This window comes from Mustela nivalis, assembly GCF_964662115.1.
Source record: "Mustela nivalis genome assembly, chromosome: 14".
NCBI classification, from domain to species: Eukaryota; Metazoa; Chordata; class Mammalia; order Carnivora; family Mustelidae; genus Mustela; species Mustela nivalis.
In genome coordinates, this window is record NC_139033.1 from 67,546,146 (window position 1) to 67,573,826 (window position 27,681).

At 35.6% G+C, this 27,681-nt stretch overlaps 1 protein-coding gene and 1 long non-coding RNA gene across 3 annotated transcripts in view; one reads left to right on the forward strand and one right to left on the reverse strand.

The window, feature by feature from the left end:
• The window catches only part of LOC309847890, a 407,011-nt gene that overhangs the window by 298,723 nt on the left and 80,607 nt on the right, over positions 1-27,681 (forward strand). The window lies entirely within an intron of this gene.
• Positions 1-27,681, reverse strand: part of MIB1 (MIB E3 ubiquitin protein ligase 1) — a 131,249-nt gene that overhangs the window by 58,026 nt on the left and 45,542 nt on the right. Inside the window, exons 7-10 of the mRNA XM_082698744.1 lie at positions 26,893-27,076; positions 19,863-20,007; positions 17,468-17,601; positions 14,157-14,264 (exon numbers count right to left, since the gene is read on the reverse strand). Of these exons, the coding sequence (XP_082554870.1) occupies positions 14,157-14,264; positions 17,468-17,601; positions 19,863-20,007; positions 26,893-27,076 (571 nt within the window). The remainder of the gene's footprint in view (positions 1-14,156; positions 14,265-17,467; positions 17,602-19,862; positions 20,008-26,892; positions 27,077-27,681) is intronic.

Below are 27,681 nucleotides of genomic sequence, written 5' to 3' on the forward strand. Positions count from 1 at the left end.
TGTTATTCTTTTTCAAAATGGTTTTGGCTATTTTGAAGTACCTTGAGATGACATACTGAATTACAGAATGAATTTTTCTATTTCTGCAAAAAACATCACTGAGATTATGACAAGGTTTACACTAAATCTGTGGATCAGTTTGGGCAGTTTTGACATAATAATACAAATTCTTCCAATCCATGAACAGGAAATATGTTTTGACTTACTTATATCTTCTTTCTTTCAGGAGTACAAGTCTTTCACTTCTTCGGTTAAATTAATTTCTAAGTACTTTTTTTATTATTTTTGATGCTATTATAAATGGAGTTGTTTTCTTAATATCCTCTATTGATTGTTGATGGCTAATGTACAGAAATGAAACTAGCTTTAGTATTGGTACTTTGCTGAATTATCTTAACTAGTTCTAAAAGCTTTTTGTGTGGAACTTTATGATTTTCTACATGGATCATATAATCTGGAGACGATTTTACTTCTTCCTTTCCAGTGTGAATGCCTCTTATTTATCTTGCCTAAATTCTCTGGCTAGGACTTCCAGTACCATGTTGAATATGAATGGAAAAGTGCACATCCTTATCTTTTCCCTGATCCTAGAGGACAAGTTTTTAATTTTTCACATATGGCTTTTATTATGTCAAGGTCATTTCCTTCTATTCTTATATTTCTTCGACTCATTCTGAGTAGGTTTCGTGTTTCTAGGTATTTGAAGGAATCAAGATGGTGGAGAAGTAGCAGGCTGAGACGACATCAGGTAACAGGAGATCGGCTAGATAGCTTATCAAACCATTCTGAACACCTACAAATCCAACAGGAGATAGAAGAGAAGAGCAACAATTCTAGAAAGAGAAAATCGACCACTTTCTGAAAGGTAGGACGGGCGGAGAAATGAATCCAAAACAACAGGAAGATAGACCGCAGAGGGAGGGGTCGGCTCCCCGCAAGAGCAACGGAGCACAAAATCAGGACTTTTAAAAATCTGCTCCAGTGGGGTGCCTGGGTGGCTCAGTGGGTTATGACCTTTGCCTTCAGCTCAGGTCATGATCCCAGGGTCCTGGGATCGAGCCCCGCATCTGGCTCTCTGCTCAATGGGGAGCCTGCTTCCTCCTCTCTCTATCTGCCTACTTGTGATCTTTGTCTGTGAAATAAATAAATAAAATCTAAGGGAAAAAAAAAGTCTGCTCCACTGAGGGACATCGCTCCAGAGGAAAACCAGGGTGAAGCTCACACAGGGACAGATGACCTCAGGTTCCATGAGGTCACAGAAGGATCGGGGGTGTCTGAGTGTCACAGAGCTCACAGGTATTAGAGCAAGGAAACCGGCTATAGAGATGGAGCTGAGGAGTGAGCTCTCAACTCAGGGTTACCTTGAACCATAATCCATGGCACCAGCCACTGCTCTGTGAGTGAGGTCCCCACAAGATCCAGCGCACCCCCCCCCCCAACCCGAGAGCTCAGGGATCGACAGGGTTTGGAGACTCCAGGCAGAACTGTCTGCCAGAGACAGAGACGCTTGGTCATAGGCTGGGTGAGCTCAGAGCACAGCAGGAGGCTAGGGAGATGGGAGTGATTAAGCGTTTTTCTCCAAGCACAGCTGAGGCCAGGGAGACAGGAGTGATTGACTGGTTTTCTCTGAGGGCATACTGAGAGTGGAGCCCCAAGCTCTCAGCTCCTCAGGCCAGAGATTGGGAGGCCGCCATTTTCATTCCCATCCTCTAGAACTCTACGGAATGCGAAGATCAACAAGAAATCCAGCCAAGACCAAGTTCACTTATCCAGGAGAGCAGCAGAATTCTAGAGGAGAAAGAGAAGCATGGAATTCATAGCTTTCTCCCCATGATTCTTTAGTCTTGCAAAGTTGATTAATTTTTTTAACTTCATTTTTTTTCCCTTCTGCTTTTTTTTTAACTTTTACCCTTTCCTCTTTTAACGTTTTTTAACTAGTTTATCCTAACAATACCTTTCATAAAAAAATAAATAAATAGGCAGCCCCTGGTCTGAAGATCCTCGGAAATCAAGAGCAGGCATTTCCCCAGTAGCATTATCTTCAGTCTTAATTCCCACCATCATGTATAAACTAAACATATATCATGCACAAGTCTACTTGATTGAAGTTCTACAGAATAAAAGGAAATGATTTTGCAGAAATAAATAAATAAATAGAATCTTTTTTGAACATTATTATAATCATATTTTATACTTCATTGTATCTAACTTTATTTTTTGTATACACATAGGTTTATTTTCTTCTAAAAAATTTGGGGTACAACTTCTTCTAATAGATCAAAATACACCCTAAGTCTAGCACCAGGCTTGTTCTAGTTTCCAGCCCAAGCAAATTCTCTCCACTTTCTTTTTCTTTATTCTCCTAACCAACTTACCTTATCAACTTTTTTAGAAATTAAAAAAAAAAATTTTTTTTCATCTTTATAGTCATATTCCATCCCTTCGTTGTATCTAACCTTATATATGTTTTTCAATCCTTAAAATTTTGGGAGGTAGTTTCTTCTAAGAGACCAAACTACTACCAAAATTAAGTGGGTGACCTTGCTCTAGTCACCAGTCTAATATTTATATATTTTTTTCTTTTTTATATTTTTTGGGTTTTTTGTTTTCTTTTTTTTTTTTTTATTTTTTTTCCTGAACTTCTTTTTACCCGTTTTCTTCCCCCCATGATTTGGGGTCTCTTCTGATTTGGTTAAAGCACATTTTCCTGGGGTCTTTGTTACCCTTTTAGTACTTTATTTGCTCCTTCATATATTCTTACCTGGACAAAATGACAAGACGGAAAAACTCACCACAAAAAGAACAAGAGGCAGTACCGAAGGTTAGGGACATAATCAATAGCGACATTGGTAATATGTCACATCTAGAGTTCAGAATGATGATTCTCGAGGTTCTAGCTAGGCTCGAAAGAAAAAGGCATAGAAGATATTAGAGAAACCCTGTCTGGAGAAATAAAAGCCTTTTCTGGAGAAATAAAAGAACTAAAATCTAACCAAGTTGAAATCAAAAAAGCTATTAATGAGGTGCAATCAAAAATGGAGGCTCTCACTGCTAAGATAAATGAGGCAGAAGAAAGAATTAGTGACATAGAAGACCAAATGACAGAGAATAAAGAAGCTGAGCAAAAGAGAGACAAAGAACTACTGGACCACGAGGGGAGAATTCGAGAGATAAGAGATACCATACGCTGAAACAACATTAGAATAATTGGGATTCCAGAAGAAGAAGAAAGAGAGAGGGGAGCAGAAAGTATATTGGAGAGAATTATTGTAGAGAATTTCCCTAATATGGCAAAGGGAACAAGTATCAAAATCCAGGAGGTACAGAAAACCCCCCTCAAAATCAGTAAGAATAGGTCCACACCCCGTCATCTAATAGTAAAATTTACATGTCTTAGCAACAAAGAGAAAATCCTGAATGCAACAGAGGACAAGAAGTCTGTAACATACAATGGTAAAAATATTAGATTGGCAGCAGACTTATATCCACAGAGACCTGGCAGGCCAGCAAGAACTGGCATGATATATTCAGAGAACTAAACGAGGAAAACATGCAGCCAAGAATATTATATCCAGCTAGGCGATCACTGAAAGAAGGAGAGATGAAAAGCTTCCAGGGCAAACAAAAACTGAAAGAATTTGAAAACACCAAACCAGCTCTACAGGAAATATTGAAAGGGGTCCTCTAAGCAAAGAGAGACCCTAAAAGTAGTAGACTGGAAAGGAACAGAGACAATATACAGTAATAGTCACCTTACAGGCAATACAATGGCACTAAATTCATATCTCTCAATCTTATATCTCTCAGGTTACCCTGAATGTAAATGGGCTAAATGCCCCAATCAAAAGACACAGGGTATCAGAATGGATAAAAAAACAAAACCCATCAATATGCTGACTACAAGAAATTCAAAGACACCTCCAGATTTAAAGTGAGGGGGTGGAAAACAATTTACCATGCTAATGGACATCAAAAGAAAACTGGGATGGCAATCCTTATATCAGATCAATTCGATTTTAAGCCAAAGACTATAATAAGAGATAAGGAAGGATACTATATCATACTCAAAGGGTCTGTCCAACAAGAAGATCTAACAATTTTAAGTATCTATGCCTCTAACATGGGAGCAGCCAACTATATAAACCAATTAATAACAAAATCAAACACATCGACAGTAATACAATAATAGTAGGGGACTTCAACATTCCCTTCACTGAAATGGACAGAACATTCAAGCAAAAGATCAATAAGGAAATAAAGGCCTTAAATGTGTTTCTAGGTATTTGTCCAGTTCATCTAGGTTATCCCATTTGTTGGCATATAACCATTTACAGTACTCTCTTAAAACCTTTCCATTTCTGTAGAATTGGTAGTAATGTCCCCATTTTCATTTCTGATTTTAGTAATTGAGTGTTTTTTAAAGATTTTACTTATTTGTCAGAGAGAAAGAGAACGAGTGAACACAGGCAGAGGCAGAGGGAGAAGCAGGCTCCCTGCCGAGCAAGGAGCCCAATGTGCAATTTGATACCAAGACGCTGGGATCATGACCTGAGCAGAAGGCAGCCGCTTAACCAACTGAGCCACCCAGGTATCCCTTGAGTGTTTTTTCTTAATCAATCTAGTTAAATAAACATTTATCAGTTCTGTTGATCAAAAAACCAACATTGTGGTTTCACTATTTTCTCTCTTGCTTTTCTATTATTTTATTTATCTCTGCTCAAATATTTATTATTTCATTCCTTCTGCTATCTCTGAATTTAATTTTTTCTTCTAGTTCCTTAAGCTGTAAAATTAGGTTGTTGATTTGGAATCACTTTTTAAATATAAGCATTTACAGCTATAAATTTCCCCCTTAGCACTGCTTTCACTACATCTCACAGGTTTTAGTATGTTCGGCTTTTGTTTTCATTCATATCTCAGTATTGTCATATTTCCCTTGCAATTTCTTTAATCCATTCATTGCTTAAAAGTATGTTATTTAATTTCCACAAATGTGTGAATTTTCCAGTCTTTCTTCCATTATTGATTTCTAACTTCATCAAAATGTGGTCAAAGAAAATATTTTATAAGACATCTACCTTTTCAAATATACTGAGACTTAATTTGTGACATAACATATAGTCTACCACAAAGAACACACCAGGTGCACTTGAGAAGAATGTACATGCTATTGTTAGGTAGAGGGCTCTGTATACATCTATTAGCTCCAGCTGGCTTTACTGTATTGTTCATTCCTCATATTTCTTATCTTCTGCATGGATGTTCTATACATTATTGAAAATAGGATACTGAAGTCTCAAACCAGTAGTGTAAAAATGTCTTTTTCCTTTCACTTTTGTTAATTTTGTTCGTATATTTGTATGGTCTGTTATTAAGCATATAAATATTTAGAAATTTTATATCTTCTTGTTGTATTGTACTTTTTATTAATATACAATGTCCTTCATGATTTAGAACCTATTTTATCTAAAATTAATATAGCTATCCCTGCCCTTTTTTGATTACTATATGCATCAGTATCTTTTCTTATTCTTTCACTTTAAACCTATTTCTATCTATGCATCTTAAAGGGAGTCTCCTATACACAGAACATATCAGATAATTTTCAATCTACTCTGCCAGTCTCTTTTAGAGTTTAATCCACTATATTTAAAGTAATTATTGATAAGGAATAACTTCTGTCACTTTGCTATAATTTTTCTAGATGCCACATAGCTTTTGCTGCCTCATTTCCTACATTACTCTTTTATATTTAGTTGATATTTTCAAGTAAAAAACATTTTACTTAAATTCAATAACATAAAAACTCATTTACAAGCGTTGTGCAGTGGCAGTATCATAAACAACGAGGTTTATCTGAGACACAATTACTGCTAATTGAAAACTCATTTATGGGGCACCTGGGTGGCTCAGTCAGTTACGTGTCTGCCTTCGGCTCAGGTCATGATCCCAGTGTTATGGGTTCTAGCCCTATCTTGGGCTCCCTGCTCAGTGGGAAGTCTGCTTCTCACCCTTCCTTTCCTTCTGCCCCTCTCCCCCTGCTCGTGTTTTCTATCTCAAATAAATAAAATCTTAAAAAACAAAAACAAATAACTGATTTACCGCTCTATCCACAACCCTTTGTTATCATTATCACAAAATTACAACTTTGTACATTGTGTAATCAAAACCATAAACTAATAATTTTTTAAAATCCCTAAGTTTCTTAAATTACATAGAAAATAAAATGTGGATTTACAAATCAAAGTTACAATAATGCTAGATTTTAGACTAATAATTTTTTTTAATGTATTAGTTTCTTAAATCATCTGGGAAACAAAAAGAATTATAAACATTATTAAAATAATGTTATCTTCTGTAACTGCTTACATATTATACTTTTATTGAGATATTACTTTGTCATATGGCTTCAGGTTACTATCTAATATTCTTTCATTTCAATCTGCAGAACTCCCTTCAGGATTTCTTGCAAGACGGTGTGCCAGTAACAAATTCCCTGAGTTTTGGGGAATGTCTCTCACTTTTGAAGGAGAGTTTTGCTAGATACAGGATTCTTGGTTAGCAGGGTTTTTTTTTTCTTTTTAGCACCTTAAAAACATCAGTCCACCACGGTCTTCTGAAGTTTCTGATGAGAAATCTGCTGAAAATCTTACAAGGATCCCTTTTCAAGTGACAAGTCATCCCTCTTATTTCTTTCAAGATTCTCTGGCCTTGGCTCTTTAAAGTTTGATTACAATGTGTCTCAGTATGGGTCTCACTCAATTCATCCTACTTGGAATTCACTGTGCTTCTTGGATGTTTATAGTCATGTCTTCCATCAAATTTGGGAAATTTTTGGTCATAGTTTCTTTGAATAATCTCACTGCCCTTTCCCCTCTCTTCCCTCCAACCCTCACCCAATCCCTTCTACTTCTCAAACACCCACAATGCATACAATGGTCCACCTGATACTGTTCTACACATCCCTAAGGCTCTGTTCATTTTTTTCTCCAATCTCTTTTCCTTCTATTCCTCAGACTCCGTAATTTTGATTGCCTTAACTTCCAGTTCACTAGTTCTCTCTTCTGTCTAGTTAAATCTGCCTCTGAATTCCTCCACGAATTTTTCATTTCAGGTTCTTATACTTTTCAACTTTGGAATCTTTTCTTGGTCTCTTTTTAGGTTATCTATGTCTTCACTGATACTTCCATTTTGTCCATACATCATTTCTTAGCTTTCTTTTCATCTTCAATTAGCTCTGAGAGCATTTTAAGGTAATTGTTTTAGAGTTATTTGTCTATTCAGTCTACATCTGGATTTTTTCAACAGTAGTTTCTGCTCGCTTATTTTGCTTCCTTTAAATGGACCACACTTTCCTGCTTCCTTGTATGCCTTGTGATTTTTTTTGTTGAAAGCTGGACATTTTATTCTAATAACCAGTAACTCTCGCAATCAGATTCTCCCTCTTTTGCAGGGTTTGCTGTTTTCTGTTTTTGTTTTGTTTTTGATTGCTTTAGACTGTCTTTGTGGTTAGAACCTGAAGTGTAAACTTATGGTCTTTTCTGAGCCTGTACCTTTCTCTGGACATGTGCAGTGACTTTCTAATTTCTCATATATATAATTGCTCTTGAATGTCCTAGACTTTAATGCCAAGGCCACAAAAGGAGAAAAAGAAAAAAAAATGGTGTGGGGAGAGCAGGAAAGATACCATTCCTTAGAACTTCTGGAAGTCACTTCAGCCATGGCAAAATGGCATACAACAATGGGAGAATACAACAATGGCTGTCCAGCTCTGTGTCTGCACATCCATGGTTAGAGGCAGCAATCAGTGCACAGATCCTGGTATTTGTAGCAAGGACTCCTTGTTGCCCATCCTGTCCCGTGCAGGGTGATCTAAGAACATGAACATGGCTGTCTGCCCCTGGGCGGGAAGGTGAGGTATAGGTAGTACCTGCTGAACTAAGAGTTAAAACTGACAAAAATCAACCACAATTAACTTGTAAGTCCTTCCTCTGGACATAACAAGACTTTAGTAGACTCCAGAGTTCTAAAATAGTTACATCAGAAGGAATTCTGCCAGGGCGCCTGGGTGGCTCAGTGGGTTAAAGCCTCTGCCTTCAGCTCAGGTCATGATCTCAGGGTCCTGGGATCCAGTCCCGCATCGGGCTCTCTGCTCTCTCTCTCTCTCTCATCTGCCTCTCTGCCTACTTGTGATCTCTGTCTGTCAAATAAAAAAATTAAAAAAAAAAAAAAATCTTTAAAAAAAAAAAAAAGGAATTCTGCCAGTACAGTTGTTATCTAGGTGGGGAGATGAATTTCTACTACATCATACACCATTATATTCCCAGAACCTTCTCAGTAAGCACTGTGATTTTTAACATCAGTGGAATTAAACATTTCCTGAACATGCTGACACTTTCAGTAAATTAGTTCAACTATTTTATTATCCCTAAATATCGTCAGTAATACTGTACACTTCATCTTCTTTTCCCTAAAACTCATTTAGTTCATCAAGATGCTGATATTCTGATCATACTAAAACTTTGATACAATTGTTTGAAAGTAGTGTATTCAGCTTCATTCATTCATTGACTATTTATTGGGTGTCTACTACAAGCTCAGTATTGTTCTGGACACTAAGGATACAGCAATGGGCAAAATAAAATTCCTACCCTCATAGACTTTAAGTTCTAGTAGGGGAGACAGAACATTATAAACAAAATAAGTAAATAAAATGTAAATGTTAGGTAGTAAAAAGGCCAAAGAAAAAATATCACAGGTAAGAAGGATTAGGTAGGACAGCCAAAGGATGGCCTCCCAGGGTGGGTTTCATTAAGGAGCAAGAGAGAAAGCCAGCCATGAATCAATAGCTGAAGGGAGTAAGAGAGAAAGCCACTAGAATATCTGGGAAAAGAAGTGTGAGGACCAAAGTGGTAGCAGCACTATTTGAACTAAAAATAGTTCAAATTCTGGATATATTCTAAGAACCAATAGGATTTAATGATGGACCAAATGAGGAATGTGAAAAAACAAAAGACAAATCAGTGATGATCTGGTAAAACTCAACTCAGCAACTGAAAAAATTGGCAGATAAGGGAAGACAAAAACTCTGGTGTTGTCTCCTTTTAAAGCTTGACCTTTTCTGCTGGGACAATCTCAGATTTTAGTCTGCCTTCCTATAAAAGACAACTTAAAGACTGTTTAATGGGTCTTGCAAATCTAATCTTTTGTTGACGCTCCACATTCTTAATAATGCCAGTTTTGGGGGTGGAGGATGGCCATAGGGAGGTGGGGTTAATTCAGAAACTGAATTAACATGGGTCCTCAGGAACTATGTACACCAATTCCTAGAGCCATTATGGAGGTTACTAAGAGAAGAATTTCCTTAAATTGACCAGTCTTGAAGCCCACTTGCCCTTTCCTTCTCAGTTTTACATTTATATAGAATTTCTACAGATTTGTTTTCATTACTAGGTAAGAATCAGACAAAATTAGTATCTGTTTCTTAAGAAACCATATTCTCGGGGCACGTGGGTGGCTCAGTGTGTTAATCCCCTGCCTTCGGCTCAGGTCATGATCCCAGGGTCCTGGGATCAAGCCCCGAATCGGGCTCTCTACTCACTAGGGAGCCTGCTTCCTCCTCTCTCTCTCTCTCTGCCTACTTGTGATCTCTGTCTTCAAGTAAGTAAATAAAATCTTAAAAAAAAAAAAAAAAAAAAAAAAAAAAAACCATATTCTCTGCCTTCTGCCAGTTGGAAAGAAACAAACAAAGGCAATAATAACACCACAGATTCCCTTGTTGCCGTTGTATACTATAGATAGTATTTTATTGCCCTTACTCCACACCCCTACCCTTTAAGTTCTTATCATATATAAGGAAACTGAAGTTTATACCAATTAAACGTTTTGCCCAGTTTCACTTTAGACAGCAACAATACCATTAAAATGTGGGTTTTCTGAGAAACTCTGTTTTGTTCTCTACTTAGTCCTCTCCTTCAAAACAGCTTTCATCAACCTTAAATGATAAAACCACTCCCAAGTTTCCAGACAACTGCTGTATATATGTGTACTGTATTTGAAAACTTAATGTAAATGACATACTTTTTTAAACTGGTCTTTCATTCAATCAACCATACCTATCTTCTTATAATTCATCAGTAGGGGAAAAAAAAAATACTAAGTCCCTAAGGGATCCAAAATTAGCTCACTTATAAAAACACACCTAAGATCTCACAGTTCTTGGTGCCTTTACCTATACATTAAGGAGGAAACAGAATGTAATTCCACTGTACTTAGTAGGTCATAGATGGAGAAAACTTTCTTAGTTTTCCCTAAGAAGAAGAAATAGGAAAAAATGTAATCTGATATCACATATTAGAAAGGTATAATATATACCAAATAATTTAGTTTAATAACAGCTGAAATCAACTGACAAAAGAACTGCAAGAGTCATCTATAGTAGAGACCAGTAAACTTTTCTGTGAGGGACCAGGAAGTAAATATTTCAGGTTTCCAAGCCACCCAGTCTCCTGTCTGAACTATTCAGCTCTGCAGTTGTAACATGAAAGTGGCCATACACAATAAATAAATGAATGGATATGCTATATTCCAATAAGATTTAGTACTATAGATGGAGGGCTGGATTTGGCCTGCAGGCTAGAGTTTGCAACCCCTAATCTATACTATCTTGAGCTCACCTCCTAATGCAGATGAAGAAAATGAAACGTTACAGAATGATAACTAGAGAACAAAGTATATTATTATTTTACTCTTCAGCTAACCTCAAAACTTTTAATACAATTTAATTTTTTTAAATCACTTTTAATTATTATTGTTTTATGTCTGGTAAAGATATAATGAAGTTTAAAAAAAAGAGAACTTCTCTTTTAAGATACATACCAAAATATTTACAGATGAAATAATGTATCTGGATCTGCTTCAGTAGAAAGGGAGGATGGTACAGGTTAAGTCAAAATTGGCCATGAAAAATAACTGAAGTGGGGTGATGGGAAAACAGGATTCATTCTACTATTCTACTTTTATAAATATTTGAAATTTTCAATAATAAAAAAATTAATAATGACAAATTACTTTTAAAAAAAGGCTGGCAAATGATGAATCACAAATTTAAGTGCATTTGTAAAGTTAACTGTTTTCTCTGTCTTTTAAACTAGGGTTTCTCAACTTTGGCAATATGTTATAGTTGGGGCCAGATAGTTGTTTGTTGTGGGAACTGCACTGTGCACTATAGGATGTTTAGTAGCATTCCTCATCTCTACCACTAAGATGCCAGTAGTGCTCCCACCACCACACCCCCACCACCAGTTGTGACAATCAAAACTGTTCCCAGACATTTCCAAATGTCCCCAGTTGAGAACCATTGTTCTAAAAAAACTACACTGCTGTTTCTAATAAATTCTTAAATTCTAGAAAAATGATACTTTGATGACTTTTTTGTTTTAGTCTTAGGCTAGAAATTATATTTATATTTTAACCCAATTTTTAAATGTAGTTTTTTCTTTGCCATTTGGGAATCTGTGTTATTAATTTAACCTGAGGTATAAGTATCCCTTTCTCCCATTATTTCTATAAATTATATCTGCCTACAATGGTTTTTATTTTTTATTTTTTTAAATTTTTTATTTAAATTCAATTTAGTTAGCATGTAGTGTATTATTAGTTTCAAGGGCACTGATGTTATAGGCAACTTATCAGTTGCCTAAAACACCCAGTGCTCTTTATATCAAGTGTCCTCCTTATTGCCCATTACCCAATATCCCATCCCTCACCTACCTCTCTTTGCCTACAAGGGTTTTTAAAACAGAAATCCAGAGAATGGAAATCCAAATGAGGTGTATGGTTGAAGTCCAGATATATCTCACTGATCTAGTAATAGACATAATTTTAAAACTTTCTCAAAGAAATTATTTACAAACACTTAGCTTACTGCGCCACACCCCAACTCCAATCTTACTGGGTTTATAGAATCAGCTACCCATGTTTTGTATTTGAATTTAGTTAAGAAACAGTGCCAATTTTGTTCCCACCCCCACAGCTGCACTGCCATTGTGCACAACCCCTCATGTGAATAAGAAGTCTTTAGAAACACAAATGGTTAGATAGTCTCATGTTGTCTGCTTGTTAATTAAATTCTGAATCAGAAAGCACAGTTTATAAAAAATAAGGCAAAATATTTTACTTATGGCCTCTTGTCTTATGAGCTATAATCAGAAGGGCTTTGGTATGTTAGTAGTTCTTGCTATTTTAGTTGCTGGAGTCATTAAATAAAAAATGGGTATTTGGGGCACCTGGTGGCTTAGTTGGTTAAGCATCTGCCTTTGGTCCAGGTAATGATCTCAGGATTTGGGACTGAGCCTCAAATCAGGCTTCCTGCTCAGCAGGGAGCCTGCTTTTCCCTTTCTCTTTGCCCCTCCCTGCTTGTGCTCTCTCTCTCTCTCAAACAAATAAAATCATTTTTTAAAAAATGAGATATTCAACTCAGGAAATTTCATTCCATTTCCCCAAGCTAGATGGAAACAGTAACACAAGTAAGTGTCTTCCATCTACAAAATACTAAATTTAAATTTAAGTTTTTCATTACTGAAAGAAATCCTGTAACATATACTGGGTTCCTAAATTCATAACCAAAAAAGATGTGAATTAAAAATTACTACTGTGCAGGGGCGCCTGGGTGGTTCAGTGGGTTAAGCCTCTGCCTTCAGCTCGGGTCATGATCCCAGGGTCCTGGGATCGAGCCCCACATCAGGCTCTCTGCTCTGGGGGGAACCTGCTTCCTCCTCTCTCTCTGCCTGCCTCTCAGCCTACTTACTTGTGATCTCTGTCTGTCAAATAAATAAATAAAATCTTTAAAAAAATTACTACTGTGAAAACAAAATCAAATCATATAATCTCATTCATAGAGATATCACAGTAATGAAACTTATAAACATCTACTTGCTACTTTAAAACTCAAGCTTTTTTGGACAAAAAAGAAAATTCCAACATCAGAAATGACTTATTCACAACTACAATACCACTGATTCTTTAGTAGCTGTCCAACCAATCAAAACACACTCAATCTAAGAAAAAAGCAAAAATAATGTAAGACTTCTCTTTTCAAATATGTGTCTTTAAAATTTTTTAATTAATAAAAACAGGCTGGCCCACTAAGTTAGTCCTCAGAAATTCAAGTCATTTAGCTTCCTCAGATGGGAGTATCATTTGGACAAAATTACATCTTTCTGCCTAGTCTAAATTTACTAGGATTTGACTTATTCCTAAATAACCTTTATACTGTAACATGTGATTTTTTTTTTAAATAGTTTGCATTTTAAAGATTTTATGTATTTATTTGACAGAGAGAAATCACAAGTAGACGGAGAGGCAGGCAGAGAGAGAGAGAGGGAAGCAGGCTCCCTGCTGAGCAGAGAGCTGGATGCGGGACTAAATCCCAGGACCCTGAGATCATGACCTGAGCCGAAGGCAGCGGCTTAACCCACTGAGCCACCCAGGCGCCCCTGTAACATGTGATTTTAATGTATTTTCTCAATAATGAAGTTATAGTATACTGTCACAAAGGACAACATCCTTCACAACACACAGAGAGATTATCAACTGAAACTCCAATGACAGTAAAAAATATTCATTTCCCTTTTAAAAGACTATACTCTCAATTAAATTAAGCATATATGCACATATCTAGTGATAAACATGCTCTGTAAAGTTTTCAAAGATCCACATTATAGTCAAGAAATAGTAAGACTAAACCAATTCTAATTTACTGATTCCCTTATGAGATTAAAATAAAGCCCTCTGAGTGTCACTGATCAGTAAAAAATCTTGACCTACATGATCTATATATTCTCTTTCCCTCAACTTCTTTAGTATGATTCTTGGATGAACTCATCTGGGCTTCTTGTAGCATGGTGGTCCTACTATATATAGTAAAGGAAAACTCAACTCCTATCTTCACTTAGGGTTATATCTACAGTATTGAGAGATCAAAGAGAAACAAGAAATGCTTCAAATTATCTCTTGTCAAATTTTTCTTTCCAACCAGAAGAGCCTTAGGTGATTATTAAATTTTAGTAAAGAAAGCAATTCATTTATAATATAGAAGTACCATTTATAGAACATTAATTTTTTACTTAAGTATTTTTCAAGCTTAGTTTAATTACCTCTGCTTCTACATCCACATTTTGCTTCAAAAGTAACTTCAAAATGTCAACATGTCCATTCTGACTAGCAGCTTGCATCGCTGTGTGACCAGCACATTGTCCATTTACCTAAATAAAAAAGAAAAAAAAAAGGATGAAGGATTGTCACAAATCACAAAAGAGCCAATATATAGTATAGGTTTAAATCTGCCACACTGAAAAAAAAATTAAAAAAATAAATCTAGCACACTGTATGATTCCTTGAAAGTAATTTAGGATGGTGTTCCATATATCCTAGTACAGATCACCAGAAACTTTCCTCTAATCTAAAGAAGGGAGCAGACTTTTTTTTTAAAGAGGAAAGTTCCATTGTTCAAAGAGCTATCAAAGCACTCTTTTAGCCAATCTGCAAAGTTGAAAAAGAAAGGAAGTGAGAGAGTAAAGTAAGTTATATTTTGTATATTTATTTCTATTTGAATTATTAAAGTTCAGAGTCTCTGCTTAAATGGAAAAAAAAAGAGCAATGAAGTAAATGGAAAACTTTTAGAAAAGATACTGTCCACTATATAAATAAATACAATTCAACAAATATACTGAATACTAACTGTGAGCCACCTATCATGAGGAACACATGAATGAATCAGTAGGGAAGCTATACACAACTATGACATAGAGCAGTAATTTTCAATGTTTTCTTCACTTCGCTGATGTTGTATAAATAATTTCTCCATAACATAGTGCTAAATGCAAAAGCACTGGTTAATAGCTATTGTTTTTTTTTAATAGTTTTTTTTTTAAAGCATTTATATCCCTGGATTCCCTCACTCCACTCAGCTAAGTTAGTGGTCCACCTTAACCGCTAGCAGAATTTATTCTTTAAAAAAAAAATTTATTCTCTGGAAAGAGTAAAGTGTCCCTAGCCTACAGAAACCAAGCACTGTTATCATTGGGGCAAAGTACTAAAATCAGAAGTTTCATATAAACATTTAAGTGATGAATGCTGAGAATCCAAGCCCTCTTCCCTTTCTCACTATTCATGAGCTTGCAGCCAGGTTTATACCCTCTATGCAGGAGAATTAAGAGACCACTCTAGGGAGTCAGACCAGCCCAAGAGAAAAGACCTAATGGCTAATGCCAGGAGTAACCCAAGGAAAAAAATGAATCCCGACACAAACCATATACCTTCATAAAAACTAACTCAGAATGAATCATAGATTAAAATGTAAGACACAAAACTCTGAGTCCTACAAGATCATAGATGATGTCTTTGGTGTTATATCTAAAAAGTCATCACCAGGGACGCCTGGGTGGCTCAGTTGGTTAAGCAGCTGCCTTTGGCTCAGGTCATGATCCCGGTGTCCTGGGATCAAGTCCCATGTTGGGCTCCTTGCTTGGCAGGGAGCCTGCACTCTCCCTCTGAGTGCCTGTGCTCACTCTCTCTCCCTCTCTCTCTGACAAAAAAAAATAAAAATAAAAAATAAAAAAAAATAAAAAGTCATCACCATACTCAAAGTCACCTACATTTTCTCCTATGTTACTATCTCTCAGAAGATGAAATGAACACAAACCTGATGTGCCTGAATGTCTTGGGAGATTAGACAGTTAGAAGCTTGCAGAAGAATTAGTTATAACAATATAGATTACAAACAAATGAAAAAAACGTTAAACTATGTCTGAAGTTAAGAGGGACTGATTGGGAAAAATTGTAAGTGAACTTCCTAGAATAAAGGAAATGTTCTATCTAATAGGGGTGTGAGTTACATGTATGCATTTGTCAAAACTGATCCATGTATTTCATTATATATAAATTACACCTCTTTTTTTTTTTGATAAAACAATTATGAGCAACAAGGAAAGTAAATGGTTATATAGGAAAATACAATCTAGCATCGTCTAGCTCAGATATGAATGTCATTTAAATAAGACCATGCGCAATTAATTTTAATCTTACAAAGTCACCATACAACCTAACCACATTAAGAAGCTGAGAAGAGTGTGTGAAGGGAATGAGCTGGAGGTGAGAAAAAAAGCTAAATCCTCATTTTCACAGTGAAGTATCAAAAGGTAACTCCTAAAACATAAAAATCAAGAAAAAACAATAGAAATATGTTATTAGAAGATGTGGAGGTAAATATATGAAGAAAATCAACTGAACAAGGTGAAAATAGTTGTCTCTGAAGAATGGGTAAGTAGAATTGAGAAGGAAATGTTTTTCCTAACAAACCTTGTAGAACTATTTTCTCCCTTTAAATGGTTAGAATGGGAAGGCTCCATAGCTCAGGGGTTAGAGCACTGGTCTTGTAAATGTTTAGAATGTATATTGTTTAAAAAAACTTATTTAATAATTAAATGAAGAAAAAAAATAAGTATAATTTAAATCTGCTTGGTTGAATATAAAAAAGTCATTTGGTACTTTGACAACCAAAATAAAGTATTTGTAATATATCACACAATCAGGAAACCACTGTGCTGTGCTGCTGCAATTGACATCTCCCTCGTAACTGAAACGCCTCACGAGCTCGTAGGAATATGATGTTGTACTACTCCAACTACGATCTCTACGACAGCATGGAACATCATCCTGGTGCCAGCATGGTAGCAATAATAAAGCCAATGAATGCCTACCTAGAACCAAAATGGCCCACCAAAAATACGGCTTACGTGAAAGGTAAAATACTATAAACTATTAAGATTTACAAAATGCATGACTTCTGGGGCACCTGGGTGGCTCACTCAGTTAAGCGTCTGCCTTTGGCTCAGGTCATGATCCCAGGGTCCTAGGATTGAGCCCCACACTGGGCTCCCTGCTCAGTGAGGGGCCTGCTTCTCCCTCTCCCACTACGCCCCAGCTTGTGTTCCCTTCTCTTGCTATCTCTCTGTGAAATAAATAAACAAAATCTTCTAAAAAAAAAAATGCATAACCTTTAATTCGTCTGCACTATAAACTATAAAATAGTCAATTTTCACAGGAAAAGGTTTAGATTAAATGTTTTGAGAAGAGGGATAGAAAACTGCTTATAAAATTTATGAAAGTACATGTAAAAGACATGATAAGATGATATTTCCATGAGAAATGGAGGACAACGACCACTTGAAAACCTAAATGCAAATTTTGTCAACCATAAATTTAAAAGGTTACAGTGTTAAAATAAAAATGTCAATATATTTTAGAAGAGTACACTGATGATTTCCAGCGTCTTCTTTAAAATACTTCACAAAAACAAGAGGAATAGTTGAACCACATGTAGAAAAATCTCAATAATTATTGAACTGTTATGTTCATTATACTGTTCTATTTTTGTACATGCTTCAAATAATTTTTCAATGCTCACATCCACATCTGGTCTTTTTAGCAAATCTTCCACTTTAGCAACATCTCCATTGGCAGCAGCCTTAACTAATTCTTCATTGAGGTCACCAGATTCTTGGGTTTCAAATAATTTCTTCAAGAGTTGGGAGAGTCTTTCTGTAAAGCATCAAATAAAGCTGCTAACACAGGAGGATCTCGAACCTTAACTACTAACAGATAAGTATTACCCACATAACTGTAATACATACTTATCTTTTTTTATTATTTCTATCATTAATATTATTTTCATACTATACTACAGATATTACCCAAGCAAGTTATAATTACTACCAAATATAATTAAATTCCAACTCTTAAGTATTCCCAGTTTTCTTCATGTATTTCAAGTTACAATTTCAGAAAAAGAGAGTTACATAAAAACAATATTAAGATTTAGAAGTCATACCAAAGATAATCACAAATGAATACACTACAATGGAAGTATCCTAACAATACATACTTTCTTTCAGGTTTTAAGCATACCATACCTCAGAGCTCTCTGCTACACAGCTTAGAATAAATCAGCAAATCAATGATTCTGATTCAAAAGCAATGTAATCTCTATAATATTTGGGGAAATGTTTTAGGGACAAACCAATTTTCCGTTGAAAATAGCCATCTAAGTGTTAACATATTTCAACAGGTGCCACGTGATTAGTACTAACTAAAACAAAAAAGAACTAGGGATGTATTTACTCAGATTCTTTCATAAGATTTTTTTTTCCTAAGTAGCATTCATGAGTAAAGAAACTACCAAGGTCTATTCCTTAATTCTTGAATCTACTTAGTGGAAAGCAAAGAAATCACGAAGTGAGGCAGAGGATTAACACCAAGTCCAAATTATTTGAGTAGGATATTAACTATTTCTCATTCTTTGTATTAGTAGGTAGTCACTGACTGTGCTGTGAAGCCATCTAACTACAAGGTAAAAAAATAAACACTGCCTGATTTAAATTTTAAGCACACCAATAAATTACATCAGGAAGGAAGAAACAGCACCACAAGTAGAAAGCAGTATATAATAAAACCGGAGGTCACCTAATGTTTTCCTTTACTTTCTTAAAATTTAATTATGGCTCTACCTTCTTTTCTGAATGATAATACATAGTACCCTGCAATATGTTCTAGAATGAATTGAGGCTACGTGTATGTAAGGCTAGAGCACAGGAAGGACAGACTTTGGCATGAATCTACCCAAACATCCAGCTTATTCATATTTCAAACAATTTCCTACTTATTTTCAACTTATTCACATTTCAAGATGATTTCCTATTTATTATTATACATTTTTATATGAATAACAACTCTTATTAAATAGTGAGAGGACAGGGGCACCTGGGTGGCTCAGTGGGTTAAGCCTCTGCCTTCAGCTTAGGTCATGGTCTCAGGGTCCTGGGATTGAGCCCCATATCGGGCTCTCTGCTCAGCGGGGAGCCTGCTTCCCTTCCTCTCTCTCTCTGTCTGCCTCTCTGCCTACTTGTGATCTCTGTCTGTCAAATAAATAAATAAAATCTAAAAAAAAAAAAAAAAGTGAGAGGACACCTGGGTGTCCCAGACAGTTAAGCATCTGCCTTCAGCTCAGGTCATGATCTCAGGGTCCTGGGATCAAGCCCTGTATCTGCCTCCTTGCTCCGCAGGAAGCCTGTTTCTCCCTCTGCTGCTACTCTCCCTGTTGTGCTCTCTCTCTGACAATTAAATAAATAAAATATTTTAAAAAGATAAAAATAAAAATAAAATAAATAGTAAGGAAGAAACCATGGCTGATATGTAAAAATATCCAGGAAGAAAGCCATCTGCTAGCAATAATGTTGAAAATAAAAAGAGAATAAAATAGTCTAAGAAAGTGGTATTTCTTGTCAGAAAACAAAAGTTCTAACTAAAGAGTATAATGATGAATTTCAGTTATCTCAGATTTGATGTGGAAACACCTTCAATATTATGCCCCAAAAAAAGCACTTATTTTCAAAAATTTTCCAGGGTATACCTCAGTCAGAACAAAAACCATTCATCAGGGACACCTGGGTGGCCAATGGGTTAAGCCTCTGCCTTCGGTTAAGATCATGATCTCAGGGTCCTGGGATCAAGCCCTGCATCAGGTTCTCTGCTCTGCAGGAAGCCTGCTTCCCCCTCTCTCTGCCTGTCTACTTGTGATCTCTGTCTGTCAAATAAATAAAATCCTTAAAAATAAAAAAACCTCATATAAAAACAAAAAACAAAAACCTTTAGAAAAGTATAGAACTGTCAACATTCAAGTGAGGTCACGTGATCTGGGAGAAAATTAAGAACACATACAACATTAGCTGTACAAGAGAACACAGAAATTAGCAAAGATTCTAATGTAAATCATATTACTTTTAAAGACAACAATACAAACATACCACCAGATGCGTTGCTAATGGCTGATCCTGCAGATGCCACCTTGGAAACTGCTGCTGGATTATATGTCCAAGATGTTCCACAAACTTCCACCTTTAAATCACTGTCTGAATAAATCTGTTGTACTCGGCCAACTTTACCTAAAGTCTTTAAAAAAAAAAAAAAAAAAAAATTAGTTCATGTTTCCAAGTCTAAAGTACATACCATAGGGGAAAAAAAACTCAATTGTTAGCTCTTACATGTTTAAAGTATTAATTTTCTTTTGTTCCTAATGAAAAAACTGTTAAAGAACAACATATTCAAGTGGTTATTTGTTAGCTACAAACTTGAAAGAGTATCTTTAAAAAACATTTTAATTGGGCAACTGTCTCAGGTCCCCTCCATCTTCAGGAGCTTTGTACTATCACTCAATAAACTTTGTTCTATCGCTCAATAAACTCTGTACTATCGCTAAATAAACTTTGCTTTGCTGTCCACCAAAAAACCGAAAATAAAAAGCATTTTAATAAACAAAACTATAGTACTTCCACAAAAATATAAAATCAAAAATAAGTCATGACAGTCTATCATTCTTAAGAATTCAAAACATTTTGCTTTTTGATATCCAAACTTTTTTTTAAATAATTTTTTTAATTAATAATGTTATTATTAGCCCCAGGAGTACAGGTCTGTGAATCGCCAGGTTTACACACTTCACAGCACTCACCATAGCACATACCTTTCCCAGTGTCCATAATCCCACCACCCTCTCCCTACCCCCCTCCACCCACCACAACTCTCAGTTTGTTATGTGAGATTAAGAGTCTCTATGGTTTGTCTCCCTCCTGATCCCATCTTGTTTCGTTTATTCTTTTCCTACCCCGCAAGCCCCCCACATTGCCTCTCAACTTCCTCATATCAGGGTTGATATCCCAACCTTTTAACCCCATAATCTTATCTTACATCTTAAGAATTTATAAATCAAAAAGTCCAAAATTCACCACCAATCTAGCCTAAAAAAATAAAACCTTGATTTCTAAAATAAACTATACTTAACCAAAAAGGTACTCAGTATCCATTCCAAGAGAGAAGTATGTAGAAACAATACTTATTAAGTATATGGGAAAGGGGGACACCTGGGTGGCTCAGTTGGTTAAGCATCCAACTTGACTTCGACTCAGGTCATGATTTCAGAGTTGTAGGATGGAGCCTGGGGCTCCGTGCTCAATAGGGAGTCTGCTTAAGATTCTCTCTCTCCCTCCCTCTGTCTCTCCTTCCCATGTATACTTTCTCAAATAAATCTTTAAAAAAACAAAAAAAGAAATATATATATATATATATATATATATATATATATATATATATGAATGAATGAAAAAAAGTCAACTGGGTTCAGAACACAATTAGCAGCAACTCTTAACCATGGGCAGATACTGTTCTAATAACTTTATACAAATTAACTCACCTAATACATATACCCTGAAAGTAAAGCGCTATTATTAGCCCCATTTCAAACTCCAGTCCAAAATGCTTTCTCTTAAGCACACAGAACAGCAAACTACAATACTAGAAAATTGGTGAAGAAAGTGATAATATCTGACTACTTCCTAACAGAGTAGACTGTCCTTCAATATGTTATCCTTTGCCCTTCCACAGCATGTGACTACAACTACTTCAAACTATCCCCTTAATTTCTGGATGGCAGTCTAACCTTTTTACCTGTTCCTTCTCTTTCTCCACTCACTGGCTCCTTGTCCTTTTACAGATCCCTAAATCTATTTGTTGTCCCCCAAATTTTGTTCCTTTGTTTTTTACTCCTCTTCCTTAAAAGTTTAATCCACTTTGACAACTATCACCTTATTACTAAAAACTCCAAAATATACTTCTCTAGCCCTATTTATTCCTCCCCCTGCCCCCTAACACACATCAATTTTAAACTCTAACTAGATATTTTCTCTTGGAATTTTCCATCATCTCAAACTCTATGAGGCTGCATTCTTTGTTTTTTCCCCCTTAACTGTTTAATTATAGTAAGTCTCAAACATACAAAAATACGTAACAGTATTTTGAATCCCCACATACCCATCAACTACTTTTAACAATTTTTAGCTCATGGCCAATCTTGTTTCCCCCTACCATTCTATTTCCTCCTGTATTTTTAATCATGTAAACTTTGGGGGGGTGGAAACTACTACTAACAACCCTCCCCAAATTATCAATTAACTCTGTAATATCATAAAATACCAGTGTTCAAATTTCCAATTCCCTCATAAATGATGAAATTTTTCAGTCTGCTTAAATCAAGTTCCAAATAAAATCTATACATATATTTTTCTCTGCCAATTATTTGTTGAAGAAACAGGGTTATCTGTCCTATGAAGTTCCTTACAATCTGGATTTTGCTAATTGGTATAATTTAAATAGTTCATATCTCTTTACAGAGAGAAAGGCTACTCCTCAAGACTGTAATCTGGGCACTAAGTTTGGTTATTGTTACTAGAATGGTTACTGTTTCTAAGTCTTTTCATGGACAGAGCTAGGAAACAGTGGTAGGAGGGTGTTTTGTCTTGAAGATAAAATAAATCACAAATACATAAACCCTCTTCCAATGCAAATTCAAGAGTACAAGGTTTTCACTCAGCCTCTTTTGCTTTACATCCATATCTCGTTTTCCCACCCTGATCATTCTGGTTCTCAAGGCCACTTGGGATAACAGAATTAGAATTACCATGTAATTACTCATTTGTTTTTTTGTCATATCATACATACAACAATCTCAGGATAATAATATTAACACTATCACAAACAACAAGATCTCTGAAAACTGTTGAAAATTGTTAAAAAATTGTTTTTTACATGTAGTTCTTTAGGGTATATTCTTCCTAAAAAGATACAAAGACAAATTACTACGCTTAAAAATCACTTGTACTTTTCACTCTGTATGGTTATACCAACAAGATACACATTTAAGTTTGTTTACTTCATTTTCCACTTTTAGGAATTTGATTTTGCTTTATAATTGTATAAAATATGTATCTGGTTTCAAATCAAATCTATAAAACAAGACATATTCAAAGACATCTCCCTTCTACCTTTGTCCGCCATACCACATTCCTTCTTTAGATGGAAACATGTTTTTTGAGTGTAATGGTTAATTCCTCCATTGTCTGCTTTCTTCATATAAACTCTGAATTATCCTAATAGTTATATTTACAATAATACTAAGACATAATGTATATATACAAAACCTAATTTCCTCTTTAAAAAAAAAAGAGCCAGAGTATGTGGGTCAACTGGTTCCCGTATATACAACACTGAAATGAATCACTCATGTTCTTAGCCTTACCTTCTTTCTCCCACAATATTTTGATTTAAAGTTACAGTATTTAGTTCCAGTTATTAACCAGAGGCAAGCAAACGGTTTACTAAACTTTCCATAGTCTCCCTCCAATCCTAACCTATTTTTTGACAGTTATACTTTATCTGTGATGATAGAACTTATAACCATTACACAAACTCTAACCCTTCCTTTAACTATCATTTACTCTTAGTTCAACAAATACATACATATTTAATGTCTACCATGAGCCCTTAAATTGGTCTCTCTCCAGTCATCTTGGCTGTCTGAGACATCTTCTAATAGACCAATCAGAAAAGGCTAATGAGAACAAAATTCTCTGAATTCTTATACATTCATAGCAATTTATAGCCTTTATACTTGAAAGTCAGTTTGGTTATAAACTCTTAGCTTACATTTTTGTTCCTTGAATACCCTAAATGTTATTTCATTGAAATCATAAAGCATTGAGATCAGATTTTTCTTTCTCTTTTAAAGTAAAACTTGACTTTTTTTCCTAGATACCCAAAGACTTTTTTTTCTTTTCTTGAAGATTCAGTTATTTTACCAGAATATGGCTCAGTGTTTTGTGTTCTCAGTTCCCCCAGTATGCAATGTGTCCTTTTAATATTTAGTTTTAAATCTTTTAACTTGGGGACTTTTTTTCTGAAATTTTAAATTTTAGCAGTTGTTATATTCCATTGCTTTGGTTTTTGTTTTTCCTTTTCTGCAAGGACTCCAAATACACTACTATTAGATATATTTGTCACTTTCCTGAAATACTTTTTATCTTTTTGATTTTAGCAATTTTTCTTCTTTTTACCTTCTGTTTCTCTTAAGGCATATCTGTCATATTTATTTGATCTGTGTTGCATCAAGCTTACTCTTCTCTTTCATAAAATTATCTTCCTTTTCTTCTTAATTCTTTCCTAAGTTCTGTTATCTCATTTCTAATTATGATCTATTTTGTTCTTTCATCTTTTATCATTTTAGTTTGTTGGCTCATTTTGAATCATTAGGTTTTAGTTTTATGTGCGTATCTTTCTAATATATTCTCATTTGTCTATAAAGAAGTTATGCTATTCCTTGTCATTTTTCAATAACTGTGTATAGCGATCCACTTGTGATCCCTTCCAACTTTTATCTTTCATCTGCACCTCTGTCTCCATTCTAATAAATTTGGTCTCTATTCCCTCAGTTCTTCCTTAATGGGAAGGCTCTCTAGAGGAAAGGAGCTATGGCAGGTTAATTTTGAGAGTTGTCAGACCCAGGCATTTCCAATTCCTTTAACCTTTAGCATGGACCTATTACCCTCACCCCAAAATGGAGTCTGAAAGAGTCCTCCCAAGGCTGTTGTTTCTACATTAATCTAGACTAGCCAATGAATACTTGTTAGCAATGTTGGAGTCCCTCTGTTTTCAGGGCCATCCAATGCCAATTAATTCTCTCTGCTGCTGGGCAGACAGATGTAGATCTAGTAGCTGTCAGTATTTTCTCACTACTAGCTCGTAATTCAGAGTTCAATAGGCTACTCTGTAACCTGGTTTTTATACAGATGTTTGCAGCTTTGGTTTTTTTTGGTTATGCTAATCCAGTTGTTGACTATTTTTATCAAGATGATTTGGGAAGATTAAAATTCTACACAACTACCACTGGAATCCCAGAATTCCCCTACAGATATAATCTACAGGTTTTTCTTATACAGCAACTTATTATGGGAGACCGATGACTTGGGCTTTGAAGTAGAACAGGTTTGGGTTCAAACTCCAGTTCAGAATCCTAGCTCTGACTTCCTCATCTTTAAAATAAGGATGCCATACCACCACCTGCTTATAATATTCCCAGGATAAATAAAGTCTGTGTATGTATCTATGTGTGTATACACGTATGTTTGTTCACATGTATGTATATATTCATCATTTAGCACAGTGCTTAGAATAACTGGGCACTTCAAAGACATAAACTGTTACATATAAGGTGTCATTGCTAAGGGGAAAAACAAAAACATCTTGACTGACCCCTGGGACTAGTAATACATTATATGTTTATTTAAAAATAAAAAAATAAAATATTAAAAAAAAACCTAAATCTTAAATCTTAAATCTAAATCTAAAAAAATCTAAATCTTAAATCTTGAATCTAAAAATTCTTAAAATAGTATACGTAACTCCTATAAAAGCATGTCAAAAAATTACATTTATGTAACACCACACTATAGTTAGGCTTAAAGACAATCGATATATTTTTTTAACCAACTTCAATATCAAAAGCAAACAAACAGATCATATACTACTTAATTTTTTGGACAAAAATAAAGTTCCAGGGCGCCTGGGTGGCTCAGTGGGTTAAGCCGCTGCCTTCCGCTCAGGTCATGATCTCAGGGTCCTGGGATCGAGCCCCGCATTGGGCTCTCTGCTCAGCAGGGAGCCTGCTTCCCTCTCTCTCTGCCTGCCTCTCTGCCTACTTGTGATTTCTGTCTGTCAAATAAACAAATAAAATCTTTTAAAAAAATAAATAAATAAATAAATTTCCAAAATACAGCTCCTACAGAACATACACAACTACCACTTAGTCACTATGTAACTAAAGCAATAAAAAACACTAGCAGCATCTGCAAACTATGAAATGTCTTCGAATGAAAGCACCGTAACAATGAATTTCTTTTCTTTCATTCACTGTTACATCCTTGAAGCCTGATAGGCACATTTTGCTAAAGTATCTGCTGAAGGATTAAGGTAGGAAGGATGAACTGATGGAAAGACAACACACCATGAAGGATGGGAGCGGGACCTGGGCACGATGGGAGGGAGCAGAGGACTAAATGAGATAGGCAATGGGGCTAGACAGGAAAAGGAGGTGCTAGCTAGGACAGGCACTAGACAACACATTAGGGTGCAGGGATGAGACATGAAGAGGGATGGGAGGGAAGGTACTTGGTAGAGGAAGGAGGCACTGAATGGGATGGGACCTGGGGGGACAGGAGAGGACCAGTTAGGTGACTGGATGATAGGAGGACATAACAAGGAAAGAAGGGGAGAGGATGGAAATGGGAGTACAGAGCAAGAATGTATGGGGGGGGGTGCGGCAAAACAATATGAGGAGGAAGGCAGGACAGAATGGGTAGTACAGAAGGATGGGACAGAAAGACACAGATGGAGAAAGAAGATAGATGCCAGGAGGGTAGAACAAACAAACTTTTCCGTTGTTGCTGAACATTTGGTGAAAATGTATTGAATGAATAAATTAAAAATTAAACCGTAACTCTTTGGGAGCAAAGCCACCACAGAAGGCACACATTCAGAGTTGTTCTTTCACACTCTGTGTTTTAGAGAGCCAGGCCCCCAAGTGAGAAAAGCAGCAACGGTCCAGCACTGCTGGTAACTGGATGGATGAGCACATCTCTCTCACTCTGGGGTTAAGAATCAGGAAAGTCTCTGTTGCCTTCTACCTACATGACATTCTCTACTAACAACTCTTTCAAAAAATATTAACTGCTGCCATATTTGGACCTTCCTGGGCTAATTTAACTGGAACAAATTAGAAAGTAAAAGGCATTAAGTACGCCTAGCGGCCAATGAAGAGTACAATTCTCAAAGGTTTATGCTAATTTATTTTCCAAAATTAAAGTATTTTTTAAAACTACATTAGCATAATATAACTCCTCATCTAAAACTATTTTATCATTCCTAGTCTGAAACTATTTTAGATATACTTACTGGGAGCATAGCTTCAGCCCATTCTCCATGTCCTCTCTGTAGAAGTTTGATTCTTTCCAGATCGTAACAAACTTGTACAAGATCACCCACTTGAAACTGTGAGGTGCCTCCTTCTGCACCCTGAGCAGCATCCCCACTTCGGACAATGTTTGCTTTCGTGAGAACAGCAGGATTGAAGGTCCACCTAAAAATCAAGACAAAACTCAAAATGGGTAAGTCTAACAATTTTAATATAACATTCTTAGTTAAACACTGAAGGGAAAAATTCTGTGACACATCAACAGAGTAAAGCAATCCTTTGCAATGACAACTTGCATGATACGTATTTCTTTTTATAACTGTATCATGTATCATGTATAACTTTTAAGAAAAGACTTATCTGTAATCACCACCCTAATATACTTCTCTCTTGCTTTCTTTTGCATGTTTCAAAAATTGTTATAAAATACCTACTTATTGTTAAGTATTAAAACATTTCAGAAACATATAAAGTGAAATTTCTATTTCACACAAACACACCTGGATCACCATTTCCTATCCCACTACTAACCACTGTTAATACTCATTCTAGTGTCAATTATGCTCCAATTAAAAACAAAATCTAATGAAATTAGGACAAAAATAGACATCCTTGAGTATGTTATTATTTTATTTTTTATTAAATTTTCTTATTTTTTTTATAAACATATAATGTATTTTTATCCCCAGGGGTACAGGTCTGTGAGTGCGCTACTACTTTAATGCGCTAATATTTATAATGGAGACAGAGTCATTTCCTTTTTCATAAAT